The sequence below is a fragment of the Phasianus colchicus genome, chromosome 36 (genome assembly GCF_987193195.1).
Source record: "Phasianus colchicus chromosome 36, bPhaCol1.hap1.1, whole genome shotgun sequence".
Taxonomy (NCBI): Eukaryota; Metazoa; Chordata; class Aves; order Galliformes; family Phasianidae; genus Phasianus; species Phasianus colchicus.
This window is the reverse complement of record NC_143471.1, coordinates 1,874,827-1,889,316: the sequence shown is the minus strand read 5'-3', so window position 1 is coordinate 1,889,316 and position 14,490 is coordinate 1,874,827. Positions and strand designations below refer to the sequence as shown.

Sequence of the window (14,490 nt, the reverse complement as noted above, 5' to 3'; positions counted from 1 at the left end):
GGGATCTCAGTGGGACCCCACTGGGCACCTTTCCCCCCATCTTTTGGGGTTTCCCACCTCCATCTCTCGCTGTAGAGTGGTGTTGGGAACTCAATGGGATCCCAGTGGGATTTCAATGGGATTTCAATGGGATCCCAGTGGGATTTCAATGGGATCCCAGTGGGATTTCAATGGGATCTCAATAGGATTTCAATGGGATTTCAATGGGAACTCAATAGGATTTCAATGGGATTTCAATGGGATTTCAATGGGAACTCAATGGGATTTCAGTGGGATTTCAGTGGGACCCCACTGGGCACCTTTCCCCCAATCTTTTGGGGTTTCCCACCTCCATCTCTCGCTGCAGAGTGGTGTTGGGCCCCAGAGAGGCGGCCACCATCTGTGGGGTGACGGCGAAGTTGTGGGGCAGCCGGGAGCAGCGGCGCAGCAGGACGGGGTTCACCCCATTCAGGTACTGCGCCCCGAAAAACGCGTCGTCCTGCCAGTGCTGCACCACGTAGTCTGAGGGGGCACCCCAAAAATTAGGGGGGGGGCGTCCCGTAAGGGCACACAGCCCATAAGAACACGCATCCCATAAGAACATGCATCCCATAATGCCCACATCCCATAAGAACACACATCCTATAGGAACCGACATCCCATAATGCCCACTTCCCATAAGAACACACATCCCATAATAGCCCACATCCCATAAGAACCCACAGCCCATAAGAACCCACATCCCATAATACCCACATCCCATAATGCCCACATCCCATAATGCCCCCATCCCCTAAGAACCCACATCCCATAAGAACCCGCATCCCATAATACTCACATCCCATAATACTCGCATCCCATAAGAACCCGCATCCCATAATACCCACATCCCATAATGCCCACATCCCATAATGCCCACATCCCATAAGAACCTACATCCCATAATAGCCCCCATCCCATAACAGCCCCCATCCCATAAGAACTCATAGCCCCAATCCTATATCCAACATCCCACATCCCATAATACCCACATCCCATAATGCCCCCATCCCATAAGAACCCGCATCCCATAAGAACCCACATCCTATAGGAACCTACATCCCATAATACCCCCCATCCCATAATACCCACATCCCATAATAGCACATATCCCATAAGAACCCCCAGCCCCAATCCTATATCCAACATCCCACATCCCATAATAACCCCCGTCCCATAAGAGCCCACATCCCATAAGAACCCACAGCCCATAGGAACCCACATCCTATAGGAACCTACATCCCATAATAGCCCACATCCCATAATGCCCACATCCCATAATGCCCCCATCCCATAATGCCCACATCCCATAATACCCACATCCCATAATACCCACATCCCATAATGCCCACATCCCATAATAGCACATATCCCATAAGAACCCCCAGCCCCAATCCTATATCCAACATCCCACATCCCATAATAACCCCCATCCCATAAGAACCCCCGTCCCATAAGAACCCACATCCCATAAGAACCCACATCCCATAATACCCACATCCCATAATGCCCCCATCCCATAATGCCCACATCCCCTAAGAACCCACATCCCATAAGAACCCGCATCCCATAAGAACTCATAGCCTCAATCCTATATCCAACATCCCACATCCCATAATACCCCCATCCCATAATACCCGCATCCCATAATACCCCCATCCCATAATACCCGCATCCCATAATACCCCCATCCCATAATGCTCCCATCCCATAATGCCCACATCCCATAAGAACCCGCATCCCATAAGAACCCACATCCTATAGGAACCTACATCCCATAATACCCCCCATCCCATAATACCCACATCCCATAATAGCCCCATCCCATAATAGCCACATCCCATAATACTCACATCCCATAATAGCCCCCATCCCATAAGAACCTGCATCCCATAATGCTCCCATCCTATAGGAACCCACATCCCATAATGCCCCCATCCCATAATGCCCACATCCCATAATGCCCACATCCCATAAGAACTCATAGCCCCAATCCCATATCCAACATCCCACATCCCATAATACCCACATCCCATAATACCCACATCCCATAATGCCCACATCCCATAATGCCCCCATCCCATAATACCCCCATCCCATAAGAACTCATAGCCCCAATCCCATATCCAACATCCCACATCCCATAATGCCCACATCCCATAATACCCACATCCCATAATGCCCACATCCCATAATGCCCCCATCCCATAATGTCCACATCCCATAATACCCACATCCCATAATGCCCACATCCCATAATGCCCCCATCCCATAATGCCCCCACCCCATAATACTCACATCCCATAATGCCCACATCCCATAAGAGCCCACATCCCATAATGCCCACATCCCATAATACCCACATCCCATAATGCCCACATCCCATAATGCCCCCATCCCATAATGCCCCCACCCCATAATGCCCCCACCCCATAATACTCACATCCCATAATGCCCACATCCCTTAAGAACCCACATCCCATAATGCCCACATCCCATAATGCCCACATCCCATAATGCCCACATCCCATAATGCCCCCTTCCCATAATACCCCACATCCCATAATGCCCCCATCCCATAATGCCCACATCCCATAATACCCACATCCCATAATACTCACATCCCATAATGCCCACATCCCATAAGAACTCATAGCCCCAATCCCATATCCAACATCCCACATCCCATAATACCCACATCCCATAATACCCACATCCCATAATGCCCACATCCCATAATGCCCCCATCCCATAATGCCCCCACCCCATAATGCCCCCATCCCATAGGGTTACAGTTATGGGGTTGTTAATCTGTTATGGGGTTATGGGGTGGTTATGGGGTAGGATATGGGGTTGTGGGGTTATGGGGTTATGGGATATGGGGTTATGGGGTTATGGGGTTATGGGGTTATGGGGTTATGGGGTTATGGGGTTATGGGATATGGGGTTATGGGGTTATGGGGTTGTGGGGTTATGGGATATGGGGTTGTGGGGTTATGGGGTTATGGGATATGGGGTTGTGGGGTTATGGGGTCGTGTTTGGCGTTATGGGATGGGATATGGGGTTATGTGGTTATGGGGTGGTTATGGGTTTATAGGATTATGGGATAGGTTATGGGGTTATGGGATATGGGGTTATGGGGCGGTTATAGGGCCGTCTATGGGGCCATTACCCGCTATGGGGCCGTTATAGGGCCGTTTATAGGGCCGTTACCCGCTATGGGGCGGTTATGGGGTGGTTATGGGGCTATGGGGCGGTTCTAGGGCCGTTTGTAGGGCCGTTACCCGCTATGGGGCGGTTATAGGGCCGTTTGTAGGGCCGTTACCCGCTATGGGGCAGTTCTAGGGCCGTTTGTAGGGCCGTTACCCGCTATGGGGCGGTTCTAGGGCCGTTTGTAGGGCCGTTACCCGCTATGGGGCGGTTATAGGGCCGTTTGTAGGGCCGTTACCCGCTATGGGGCGGTTATAGGGCCGTTTGTAGGGCCGTTACCCGCTATGGGGCGGTTATAGGGCCGTTTGTAGGGCCGTTACCCGCTATGGGGCGGTTCTAGGGCCGTTTGTAGGGCCGTTACCCGCTATGGGGTGGTTATAGGGCCGTTTGTAGGGCCGTTACCCGCTATGGGGCGGTTATAGGGCCGTTTGTAGGGCCGTTACCCGCTATGGGGTGGTTATAGGGCCGTTTGTAGGGCCGTTACCCGCTATGGGGCGGTTCTAGGGCCGTTTGTAGGGCCGTTACCCGCTATGGGGTGGTTATAGGGCCGTTTGTAGGGCCGTTACCCGCTATGGGGCGGTTATAGGGCCGTTTGTAGGGCCGTTACCCGCTATGGGGTGGTTCTAGGGCCGTTTGTAGGGCCGTTACCCGCTATGGGGCGGTTCTAGGGCCGTTTGTAGGGCCGTTACCCGCTATGGGGCGGTTATAGGGCCGTTTGTAGGGCCGTTACCCGCTATGGGGCGGTTATAGGGCCGTTTGTAGGGCCGTTACCCGCTATGGGGCGGTTATAGGGCCGTTTGTAGGGCCGTTACCCGCTATGGGGCGGTTCTAGGGCCGTTTGTAGGGCCGTTACCCGCTATGGGGTGGTTATAGGGCCGTTTGTAGGGCCGTTACCCGCTATGGGGCGGTTCTAGGGCCGTTTGTAGGGCCGTTACCCGCTATGGGGTGGTTATAGGGCCGTTTGTAGGGCCGTTACCCGCTATGGGGCGGTTCTAGGGCCGTTTGTAGGGCCGTTACCCGCTATGGGGTGGTTATAGGGCCGTTTGTAGGGCCGTTACCCGCTATGGGGCGGTTATAGGGCCGTTTGTAGGGCCGTTACCCGCTATGGGGTGGTTATAGGGCCGTTTGTAGGGCCGTTACCCGCTATGGGGCGGTTCTAGGGCCGTTTGTAGGGCCGTTACCCGCTATGGGGTGGTTATAGGGCCGTTTGTAGGGCCGTTACCCGCTATGGGGCGGTTATAGGGCCGTTTGTAGGGCCGTTACCCGCTATGGGGTGGTTATAGGGCCGTTTGTAGGGCCGTTACCCGCTATGGGGCGGTTCTAGGGCCGTTTGTAGGGCCGTTACCCGCTATGGGGTGGTTATAGGGCCGTTTGTAGGGCCGTTACCCGCTATGGGGCGGTTATGGGGTTATGGGGCGGTTATAGGGCCGTTTGTAGGGCCGTTACCCGCTATGGGGGTTCCTGGTTCCCCCAGCGCCTCCTGCAGCTCCTCGAAGCTCCGCCAGCGCTGCGACCCACAGAGGCCCCGCAAGCGGATCCGCGTCTGCCTGCGGGTGGGGTCATGTGGGGTCATGGGGTCATATGGGGTCATGGGGTCATATGGGGTCGTGTGGGGTCATATGGGGTCAGCGGGGTCAATGGGGACTTTGGGGCCATTGGGGTCAATGGGGTCAGTGGGGTCTTATGTGTCCCACCCCACACTTATGGGTCCCACTTATGGGTCCCACCCCACACTTGTGGGTCCCACTTATGGGTCCGACCCCCCACTTTTGGCTCCCACCCCCCACTTCTGACTCCCACCCCACACTTATGGGTCCCACCCCACACTTCTGGCTCCCACCCCACACTTATGGGTCCCACCCCACACTTGGGGGTCCCACTTATGGGTCCCACCCCACACTTATGGGTCCCACTTGTGGCTCCCACCCCACACTTCTGGCTCCCACCCCACACTTCTGGGTCCCACATATGTGTCCCACCCCACACTTGTGGGTCCCACTTATGGGTCCTACCCCACACTTATGGGTCCCACTTCTGGCTCCCACCCCACACTTATGGGTCCCACTTCTGGCTCCCACCCCACACTTATGGGTCCCACCCCACACTTGGGGGTCCCACTTCTGGATCCCACTTCACACTTCTGGCTCCCACCCCACACTTATGGGTCCCACCTATGGGTCCCACTTATGAGTCCCACTTGTGGCTCCCACCCCACACCTATGGGTCCCACCCCACACTTATGGGTCCCACCTATGGGTCCCACCCCACACTTATGGGTCCCACTTCTGGCTCCCACCCCACACTTATGGGTCCCACCCCACACTTATGGGTCCCACTTATGGGTCCCACCCCACACTTGGGGGTCCCACTTCTGGATCCCACTTCACAGTTCTGGCTCCCACCCCACACTTCTGGCTCCCACTTCTGGATCCCACCCCACACTTCTGGGTCCCACCCCACACTTATGGGTCACACCCCACACTTATGGGTCCCACTTATGGGTCCCACTTGTGGCTCCCACCCTACACTTCTGGCTCCCACCCCACACTTCTGGGTCCCACATATGGGTCCCACCCCACACTTATGGGTCCCACCCCACACTTGTGGGTCCCACCTATGGGTCCAACTTATGAGTCCCACTTCTGGATCCCACTTCACACTTCTGGCTCCCACCCCACACTTGTGGGTCCCACTTATGGGTCCCACCCCACACTTATGGGTCCCACCTATGGGTCCAACTTATGAGTCCCACTTCTGGCTCCCACCCCACACTTCTGGGTCCCACATATGGGTCCCACCCCACACTTATGGGTCCCACTTATGGGTCCCACCCCACATGTCTGGCTCCCACCCCACACTTCTGGGTCCCACTTCTGGATCCCACCCCACACTTCTGACTCCCACCCCACACTTACGGGTCCCACCCCCCACTTTTGGCTCCCACCCCACACTTCTGGCTCCCACCCCACACTTGTGGGTCCCACATATGGGTCCCACCCCCCACTTATGGGTCCCACTTCCCCCCCCATTTGACTCACGCTGCAGCCACGCGCGCAGCCAGGCTCAGGCGATGCTCAGCAGGGAAGGCGGCGCTCAGGGGGAGCCGGGGGGCGTCGGGGGGCAGCTCCAAAGTTTGGGGGGGGGGCTGGGGGTCGTCGGGGGGGGGTTGGGGGTTATTGTGGGTCTGGGGGCTTTGGGGAGGGGGCTGGGAGGTTTTGAGGGGGGGTTGGGGGGCGTCTGGGGGGGGGTGATGGGGGTCGATGGGGGGCTGGGGGGTGTTGGGGGGCTGGGGGTTATTGGGGGTCTGGGGGCTTTTGGGGGGGGGCTGATGGGGATCAATGGGGGGCTGGGGGTCGTCGGGGGGGGGCTGGGGGTTATTGTGGGTCTGGGGGATTTGGGGGGGGGGCTGGGAGGTTTTGGGGGGGGGTTGATGGGGGTCAATGGGGGGTTGGGGGTTATTGTGGGTCTGGGGGCTTTTGGGGGGGGGCTGGGGGGCGTCTGGGGGGGTCTGATGGGGGTCAATGGGGGGATGGGGGGTTTGGGGGGTCTGGGGGCTTTGGGGGGGGGGCTGGGAGGTTTTGGGGGGGGTCTGATGGGGGTCAGTGGGGGGATGGGGGGTTTTGGGGGGGGGCTGGGGGTTATTGGGGGTCTGGGGGCTTTGGGGGGGGGGTTGGGGGGCGTCGAGCAGTTGGGAGATTTGGGGGGGGGATGGGGGGCGTCTGGGGGTTGGGGGGTTTTGGGGGGGGCTTGGGGGGTTTTGAGGGGTTGGGGGTCTTTGGGGGGGGGTTGGGGGGCGTTGGGGGGCGCCGGCCATGGGCAAAGGGAGGGGGGAACGGCGAGGAGCCTCCAAGGCCAACCGGGGGCGTAGGGAGCCCATCTGGGGGGGGGAATGGACCAGTATGGACCAGTATAGACCAGTATGGACCAGTATGGACCAGTATGGACCAGTATGGATCAGTACGGCCCCCCCCACTCCCCACCAGTTCCATCCCAGTCGCCCCATTCCCCTCCCCCCAATTCCCCCCCCGCCACCCCAGTCGCCCCAGTGTCTCCCAGTCCCCTCCCAGTCCCCTCCCAGTCCCTCCCAGTTCCCCCCCATTCCATCCCAGTTCCCTCCCAGTCCCCCCCAGTCCATCCCAGTCCCCCCCACTCCCCTCCAGTTCCATCCCAGTCCCCCCCAGTCCCTCCCAGTCTCCCCCATTCCCATCCCAGTCCCCCCCAGTCCCTCCCAGTTCCATCCCAGTCTCCCCCATTCCATCCCGGTTCCCTCCCAGTCCCCCCCACTTCCCTCCAGTTCCATCCCAGTCCCTCCCAGTCCCCCCCATTCCCCCCCATTTCATCCCAGTTCCCCCCATTCCATCCCAGTCCCTCCCAGTCCCTCCCAGTCCCCCCCAGTCCCCCCCTCCCGTACTGGAATTTCTGCTCCCGCTCCCTTTTCTCCTCCCTGCGGTGCAGCAGCAGCAGCGGCTCCGACAGGTCGGCCTTCAGCGTCCGGGCTGCGAGAACACGCGTGTGCTGCGTCATGCGTGTGCTGTGTCACGTGTGTGCTGTGTCACGTGTGTGCTGCGTCACGTGTGTGCTGTGTGACGTCATGTGTGTGCTGCATCATGTGTGTGCTGTGTCATGTGTGTGCTGTGTGACGTCATGTGTGTGCTGCGTCACGTGTGTGCTGTGTCATGTGTGTGCTGCGTCACGTCTGTGCTGTGTCACGTGTGTGCTGTGTCATGTGTGTGCTGCGTCATGCGTGTGCTGTGTCACGTGTGTGCTGCGTCACGTGTGTGCTGTGTGACATCATGTGTGTGCTGTGTGATGTGTGTGCTGTGTCACGTGTGCGCTGTGTGACATCATGTGTGTGCTGCGTCATGCGTGTGCTGTGTGACGTCATGTGTGTGCTGCGTCATGTGTGTGCTGCATCATGCGTGTGCCGCGTCATGTGTGTGCTGTGTCATGTGTGTGCTGCGTCACGTGTGTGCTGCGTCACGTGTGTGCTGCGTCATGCGTGTGCCGCGTCATGTGTGTGCTGTGTCACGTGTGTGCTGCGTCACGTGTGTGCTGCGTCATGCGTGTGCTGCGTCATGCGTGTGCTGTGTCACGTGTGTGCTGTGTCACGTGTGTGCTGCGTCACGTGTGTGCTGTGTCACGTGTGTGCTGTGTGATGTCATGTGTGTGCTGTGTGATGTGTGTGCTGTGTCATGTGTGTGCTGTGCGATGTCATGTGTGTGCTGCGTCACGTGTGTGTGTGTGCTGTCACGTGTGTGCTGCGTCACGTGTGTTCTGCGTCATGTGTGTGCTGCGTCACGTGTGTGCTGTGTGACATCATGTGTGTGCTGCGTCATGTGTGTTCTGAATCATGTGTGTGCTGTGTGATGTCATGTGTCCAATGTCCCCAATCCCCCCCAATCCCCTCAATGTCCCCAATGCCCCCCTTGTCCCCATTGTCCCCAATGTCCCCACTGACCCCAATGCCCCCATTGTCCCCAACATCCCCAACATCCCGACATCCCCCCATTGTCCCCATTGCCCCAATGTCCCCAATGCCCCCATTGTTCCCAACCTCCCCAATGTCCCCAATGTCCCCATTGACCCCATTGACCCCAATCCCCCCATTGACCCCAATGTCCCCAATGTCCCCAATCCCCCCCAACGTCCCCAATACCCCAATGCCCCCAATGCCCCCAATGTCCCCAATCCCCCCATTGACCCCCATGCCCCCATTGTCCCCAATGCCCACAATGCCCCCAATCCCCCCAGTGCCCCCAATGTCCCCATTGTCCCCAATGTCCCCATTGTCCCCAATATCCCCAATCCCCCCAATCCCCCCAAAGCCCCCATTGTCCCCAATGTCCCCATTGACCCCAATCCCCCCATTGTCCCCAATGCCCCCAATGCCCCCAGTGTCCCCAATCCCCCCATTGACCCCATTGACCCCCATGTCCCCATTGACCCCCAATGTCCCCATTGACCCCAATGCCCCCATTGACCCCAATGTCCCCAATCCCCCTCACCCCCCCCGATGCCCCCATTGTCCCCAATGTCCCCATTGTCCCCAATGTCCCCATTGACCCCATGCCCCCATTGTCCCCAATGCCCCCAATGTCCCCATTGTCCCCAATGTCCCCATTGACCCCCATGTCCCCATTGTCCCCAATGTCCCCATTGACCCCAATCCCCCCATTGTCCCCAATGCCCCCAACGTCCCCAATGTCCCCATTGACCCCATTGACCCCATTGACCCCATTGTCCCCAATGTCCCCATTGACCCCAATGTCCCCAACCTCCCCAATGTCCCCAATGCCCCCATTGTCCCCAATGTCCCCAATGTCCCCAATGTCCCCATTGTCCCCATTGACCCTAATGCCCCCATTGACCCCAATCCCCCCCAACCCCCCCGATGCCCCCAACGTCCCCAATGTCCCCATTGACCCCAATCCCCCCCATGCCCCATTGTCCCCAATGTCCCCATTGACCCCAGTGACCCCATTGTCCCCAAGGTCCCAATTGGTCCCAATGTCCCCATTGACCCCAATGTCCCCATTGACCCCAATCCCCCCATTGACCCCAATGTCCCCAATCCCCCCCACCCCCCCCGCTGCCCCCATTGTCCCCAATGTCCCCATTGACCCCAATCCCCCCATTGTCCCCAATGTCCCCATTGTCCCCAATGTCCCCAATGTCCCCATTGACCCCAATCCCCCCCACCCCCCCCATGCCCCCATTGTCCCCAACGTCCCCAATGTCCCCATTGTCCCCAATCCCCCCATTGACCCCATTGACCCCAATCCCCCCCACCCCCCCCGATGCCCCCATTGTCCCCAATGTCCCCTCCCCGTCCCCACGCCCCACCTGTCCCCTCTCTCAGCTGCAGCTCCCCGCTCTCCAACCATCGATAACACGGGAAGGCGGCCGTGGGGACACCGCTGCCATCGTCCCCATCGTCATCATCATCATCATCATCATCATCACTGCCATCGTCCCCACTGCCGTCGTCGTCCCCACGCCTCTCGTTGTCCCCAAGGCTCCCGTTGTCCCCATCCTCGTCCCCCAGAGGCCCCCAGACGGTGACGATGTCGCAGAGCCATCGATCGGGGACGAGGGACAGCAGGGTTTCCTTCTGGAGCCTCAGCAGCAGCAACGTCCCCAGCGGGGCCTCCGACGTCACCTCGGCCTCCACGGTCTGTGGGGACGGGGATGGGGCAGCTCGGTGGCACCCAGTGGCACCCAGTGGCACCCAGTGACACTTTTGTGTCACCCAATGGCACCCAGTGGCACCCAGTGGCACGCTATGGCTCCCAATGGCTCCCAGTGGCAACCAGTGACACTTTTGTGTTACCCAATGGCACCCAGTGGCACACGATGGCATCCAATGGCACCCAATGGCACCCAGTGGCACCCAGTGGCTCCCAATGGCATCCTATAGCACCCAATGGCACCCAGTGGCACCCAGTGGCACACAAAGGCACGCTATGGCTCCCAATGGCACACGATGGCACCCAGTGGCACCCAGTGGCACCCAGTGGCACCCAGTGGCACGCTATGGCTCCCAATGGCTCCCAGTGGCACCCAGTGACACTTTTGTGTTACCCAATGGCATCCAATGGCACCCAGTGGCTCCCAATGGCATCCTATAGCACCCAATGGCACCCAGTGGCACCCTGTGGCACCCAGTGGCACGCTATGGCTCCCAATGGCACCCAATGGCATCCAATGGCACCCAGTGGCACACTATGGCTCCCAATGGCTCCCAGTGGCACCCAGTGGCACCCAATGGCACCCAGTGGCACGCTATGGCACACAAAGGCACCCAATGGCACACGATGGCATCCAGTGGCACCCAGTGGCACCCAATGGGACCCAATGGCACCCAATGGCAACCAGTGGCACCCAATGGCACCCAATGGCACGCTATGGCTCCCAATGGCACCCAATGGAACCCAGTGGCACGCGATGGCTCCCAGTGGCTCCCAGTGGCACCCAATGGCACACAAAGGCACCCAATGGCACGCGATGGCATCCAGTGGCACCCAGTGGCACCCTGTGGCACCCAGTGGCACACTATGGCTCCCAATGCCACCCAGTGGCACCCAGTGGCACCCAATGGCACCCAGTGGCACGCTATGGCACACAAAGGCACCCAATGGCACACGATGGCATCCAGTGGCACCCAGTTCCATCCCAGTCCCTCCCAGTCCCTCCCAGTCCCGCCCAGTTCTTTCCTGTCCCATCCCAGCGCTCCTTAATCCCATCCCAGTCCCTCCCAGTCCCTCCCAGTCCCATCCCAGTCCCTCTCAGTCTGATCCCAGTCCTTCCCAGTCCCTCCCAGTCCCTCCCAGTCCCTTTCAATCCCATCCCAGTGCTTCCCAGTCCCATCCCAGCACCCCCTAATCCCATCCCAGTCCCTCCCAGTCCCATCCCAGTGCTTTCCAGTCCCATCCCAGTGCCTCCTAATCCCATCCCAGTCCCTCCCAGTCCTTCCCAGTCCCATCCCAGTCCCTCCCAGTGCTTTCCAGTCCCATCCCAGTGCCCCCTAATCCCATCCCAGTCCCTCCCAGTCTGTCCCAGTCCCTCCCAGTCCCATCCCAGTCCCTTTCAATCCCATCCCAGTGCTTCCCAGTCCCATCCCAGCCCCTCCCCGTCCCTCCCAGTCCTTCCCAGTCCCTCCCAGTCCCATCCCAGTATCTCCCAGTGCTTTCCAGTCCCATCCCAGCGCCCCTTAATCCCATCCCAGTCCCTCCCAGTCCCTCCCAGTCCCATCCCAGTCCCTCTCAGTCTGATCCCAGTCCTTCCCAGTCCCTCCCAGTCCCTTTCAATCCCATCCCAGTGCTTCCCAGTCCCATCCCAGCACCCCCTAATCCCATCCCAGTCCCTCCCAGTCCCATCCCAGTGCTTTCCAGTCCCATCCCAGTGCTTTCCAGTCCCATCCCAGTCCCTCCCAGTGCTTTCCAGTCCCATCCCAGTGCCCCCTAATCCCATCCCAGTCCCTCCCAGTCTGTCCCAGTCCCTCCCAGTCCCATCCCAGTCCCTTTCAATCCCATCCCAGTGCTTCCCAGTCCCATCCCAGCCCCTCCCCGTCCCTCCCAGTCCTTCCCAGTCCCTCCCAGTCCCATCCCAGTATCTCCCAGTGCTTTCCAGTCCCATCCCAGCGCCCCTTAATCCCATCCCAGTCCCTCCCAGTCCCTCCCAGTCCCATCCCAGTCCCTCTCAGTCTGATCCCAGTCCTTCCCAGTCCCTCCCAGTCCCTTTCAATCCCATCCCAGTGCTTCCCAGTCCCATCCCAGCACCCCCTAATCCCATCCCAGTCCCTCCCAGTCCCATCCCAGTGCTTTCCAGTCCCATCCCAGCGCCCCTTAATCCCATCCCAGTCCCTCCCAGTCCCATCCCAGTCCCTCCCAGTGCTTTCAAGTCCTATCCCAGTGCTCCCTAATCCCATCCCAGTCCCTCCCAGTCCCTCCCAGTTCCTCCCAGTCCCTCCCAGTGCTTTCAAGTCCTATCCCAGTGCCCCCTAATCCCATCCCAGTCCCTCCCAGTCTGTCCCAGTCCCTCCCAGTCCCATCCCAGTCCCTCTCAATCCCATCCCAGTCCTTCCCAGTCCCTCCCAGTCCCTCCCAGTCCCTTTCAATCCCATCCCAGTGCTTTCCAGTCCCATCCCAGCACCCCCTAATCCCATCCCAGTCCCTCCCAGTCCCTCCCAGTGCTTTCCAGTCCCATCCCAGTGCCTCCTAATCCCATCCCAGTCCCTCCCAGTCCTTCCCAGTCCCTCCCAGCCCCTCCCAGTTCCTCCCAGTGCTTTCCAGTCCCATCCCAGTGCCTCCTAATCCCATCCCAGTCCCTCCCAGTTCCTCCCAGTCCCATCCCAGCCCCTCCCAGTCCCATCCCAGTCCCTCCCAGTCCCTCCCAGTCCCTCCCAGTCCCTCCCAGTGCTTTCAAGTCCTATCCCAGTGCCCCCTAATCCCATCCCAGTCCCTCCCAGTCTGTCCCAGTCCCTCCCAGTCCCATCCCAGTCCCTCTCAATCCCCTACCAGTCCCATCCCAGTCCCTCCCAGTCCCTCCCAGTTCCTCCCAGTCCCTCCCAGTGCTTTCAAGTCCTATCCCAGTGCCCCCTAATCCCATCCCAGTCCCTCCCAGTCCCTCCCAGTTCCTCCCAGTCCCATCCCAGCCCCTCCCAGCCCCTCCCAGTCCTTCCCAGTCCCATCCCAGTCCCATCCCAGTCCCTCCCAGTGCTTTCAAGTCCCATCCCAGTGCTTCCCAGTCCCATCCCAGTCCCTCCCAGTCCCTCCCAGTCCCTCCCAGTGCTTCCCAGTCCCATCCCGGTCCCTCCCAGTCCCTCCCAGTCCCATCCCAGTCCCTCCCAGTCCCTCCCAGTCCCATCCCGGTCCCTCCCAGTCCCTCCCAGTCCCATCCCAGTCCCTCCCAGTCCCTCCCAGTTCCTCCCAGTCCCATCCCAGCCCCTCCCAGTCCCTCCCAGTCCTTCCCAGTCCCATCCCAGTCCCATCCCAGTCCCTCCCAGTGCTTTCAAGTCCCATCCCAGTGCTTCCCAGTCCCATCCCAGTCCCTCCCAGTCCCTCCCAGTCCCTCCCAGTGCTTCCCAGTCCCTCCCAGTCCCATCCCGGTCCCTCCCAGTCCCTCCCAGTCCTTCCCAGTCCCTCCCAGTGCTTTCAAGTCCCATCCCAGTGCTTCCCAGTCCCATCCCAGTCCCTCCCAGTCCCTCTCAATCCCATCCCAGTCCCTCCCAGTCCCTCCCAGTCCCATCCCAGTCCCATCCCAGCCCCATCCCAGTCCCTCCCAGTCCCTCCCAGTCCCTCCCAGTGCCCCCCACTCACAGATCCAGCCTGCAGGTGGTGCCGCGGCCACTGGAGGTGGCAGGGCCGGCTCTGTCCCCGTGTCCCCACCAGGGTCACCGTCACCGCCGCCAGCGTCCCCGCGCCCCACTCCGACCCCGTCGTCACCCGCAGGCGGTACCGAGCACCTATGGGTGTCACCCAACGGCACCCAGTGGCACCCAGTGGCATCTTAATAGCACCCAATGGCACCCAGTGGCACCTAATGGCACCCAGTGTCATCTTAATAGCACCCAGTGGCACCTATGGGGCACCCAATGGCACCTTTGTGTCACCCAAACGCACCCAGTGGCACCCAGTGGCATCTTAATAGCACCCAATGGCACCTTTGTGGCACCTATGGGTCACCCAATGGCACCCAGTGGCACCAATGGGTCACCCAGTGGCATCTACTGCTCACCCAATGGCACCCAGTGGCACCCACTG

At 59.7% G+C, this 14,490-nt stretch overlaps 1 protein-coding gene across 1 annotated transcript in view; it reads right to left on the bottom strand.

Moving 5' to 3' along the window:
* The window catches only part of LOC149913583 (polyunsaturated fatty acid lipoxygenase ALOX15B-like), a 46,524-nt gene extending 32,289 nt beyond the window's left edge, over nt 1-14,235 (bottom strand). Inside the window, exons 1-5 of the mRNA XM_090129342.1 lie at nt 14,047-14,235; nt 10,073-10,403; nt 7,641-7,725; nt 4,680-4,776; nt 329-772 (exon numbers count right to left, since the gene is read on the bottom strand). Coding sequence (XP_089985468.1) covers nt 329-772; nt 4,680-4,776; nt 7,641-7,725; nt 10,073-10,403; nt 14,047-14,235 — 1,146 coding nt within the window. The remainder of the gene's footprint in view (nt 1-328; nt 773-4,679; nt 4,777-7,640; nt 7,726-10,072; nt 10,404-14,046) is intronic.
* Between the last annotated feature and the right edge of the window lie 255 nt (nt 14,236-14,490).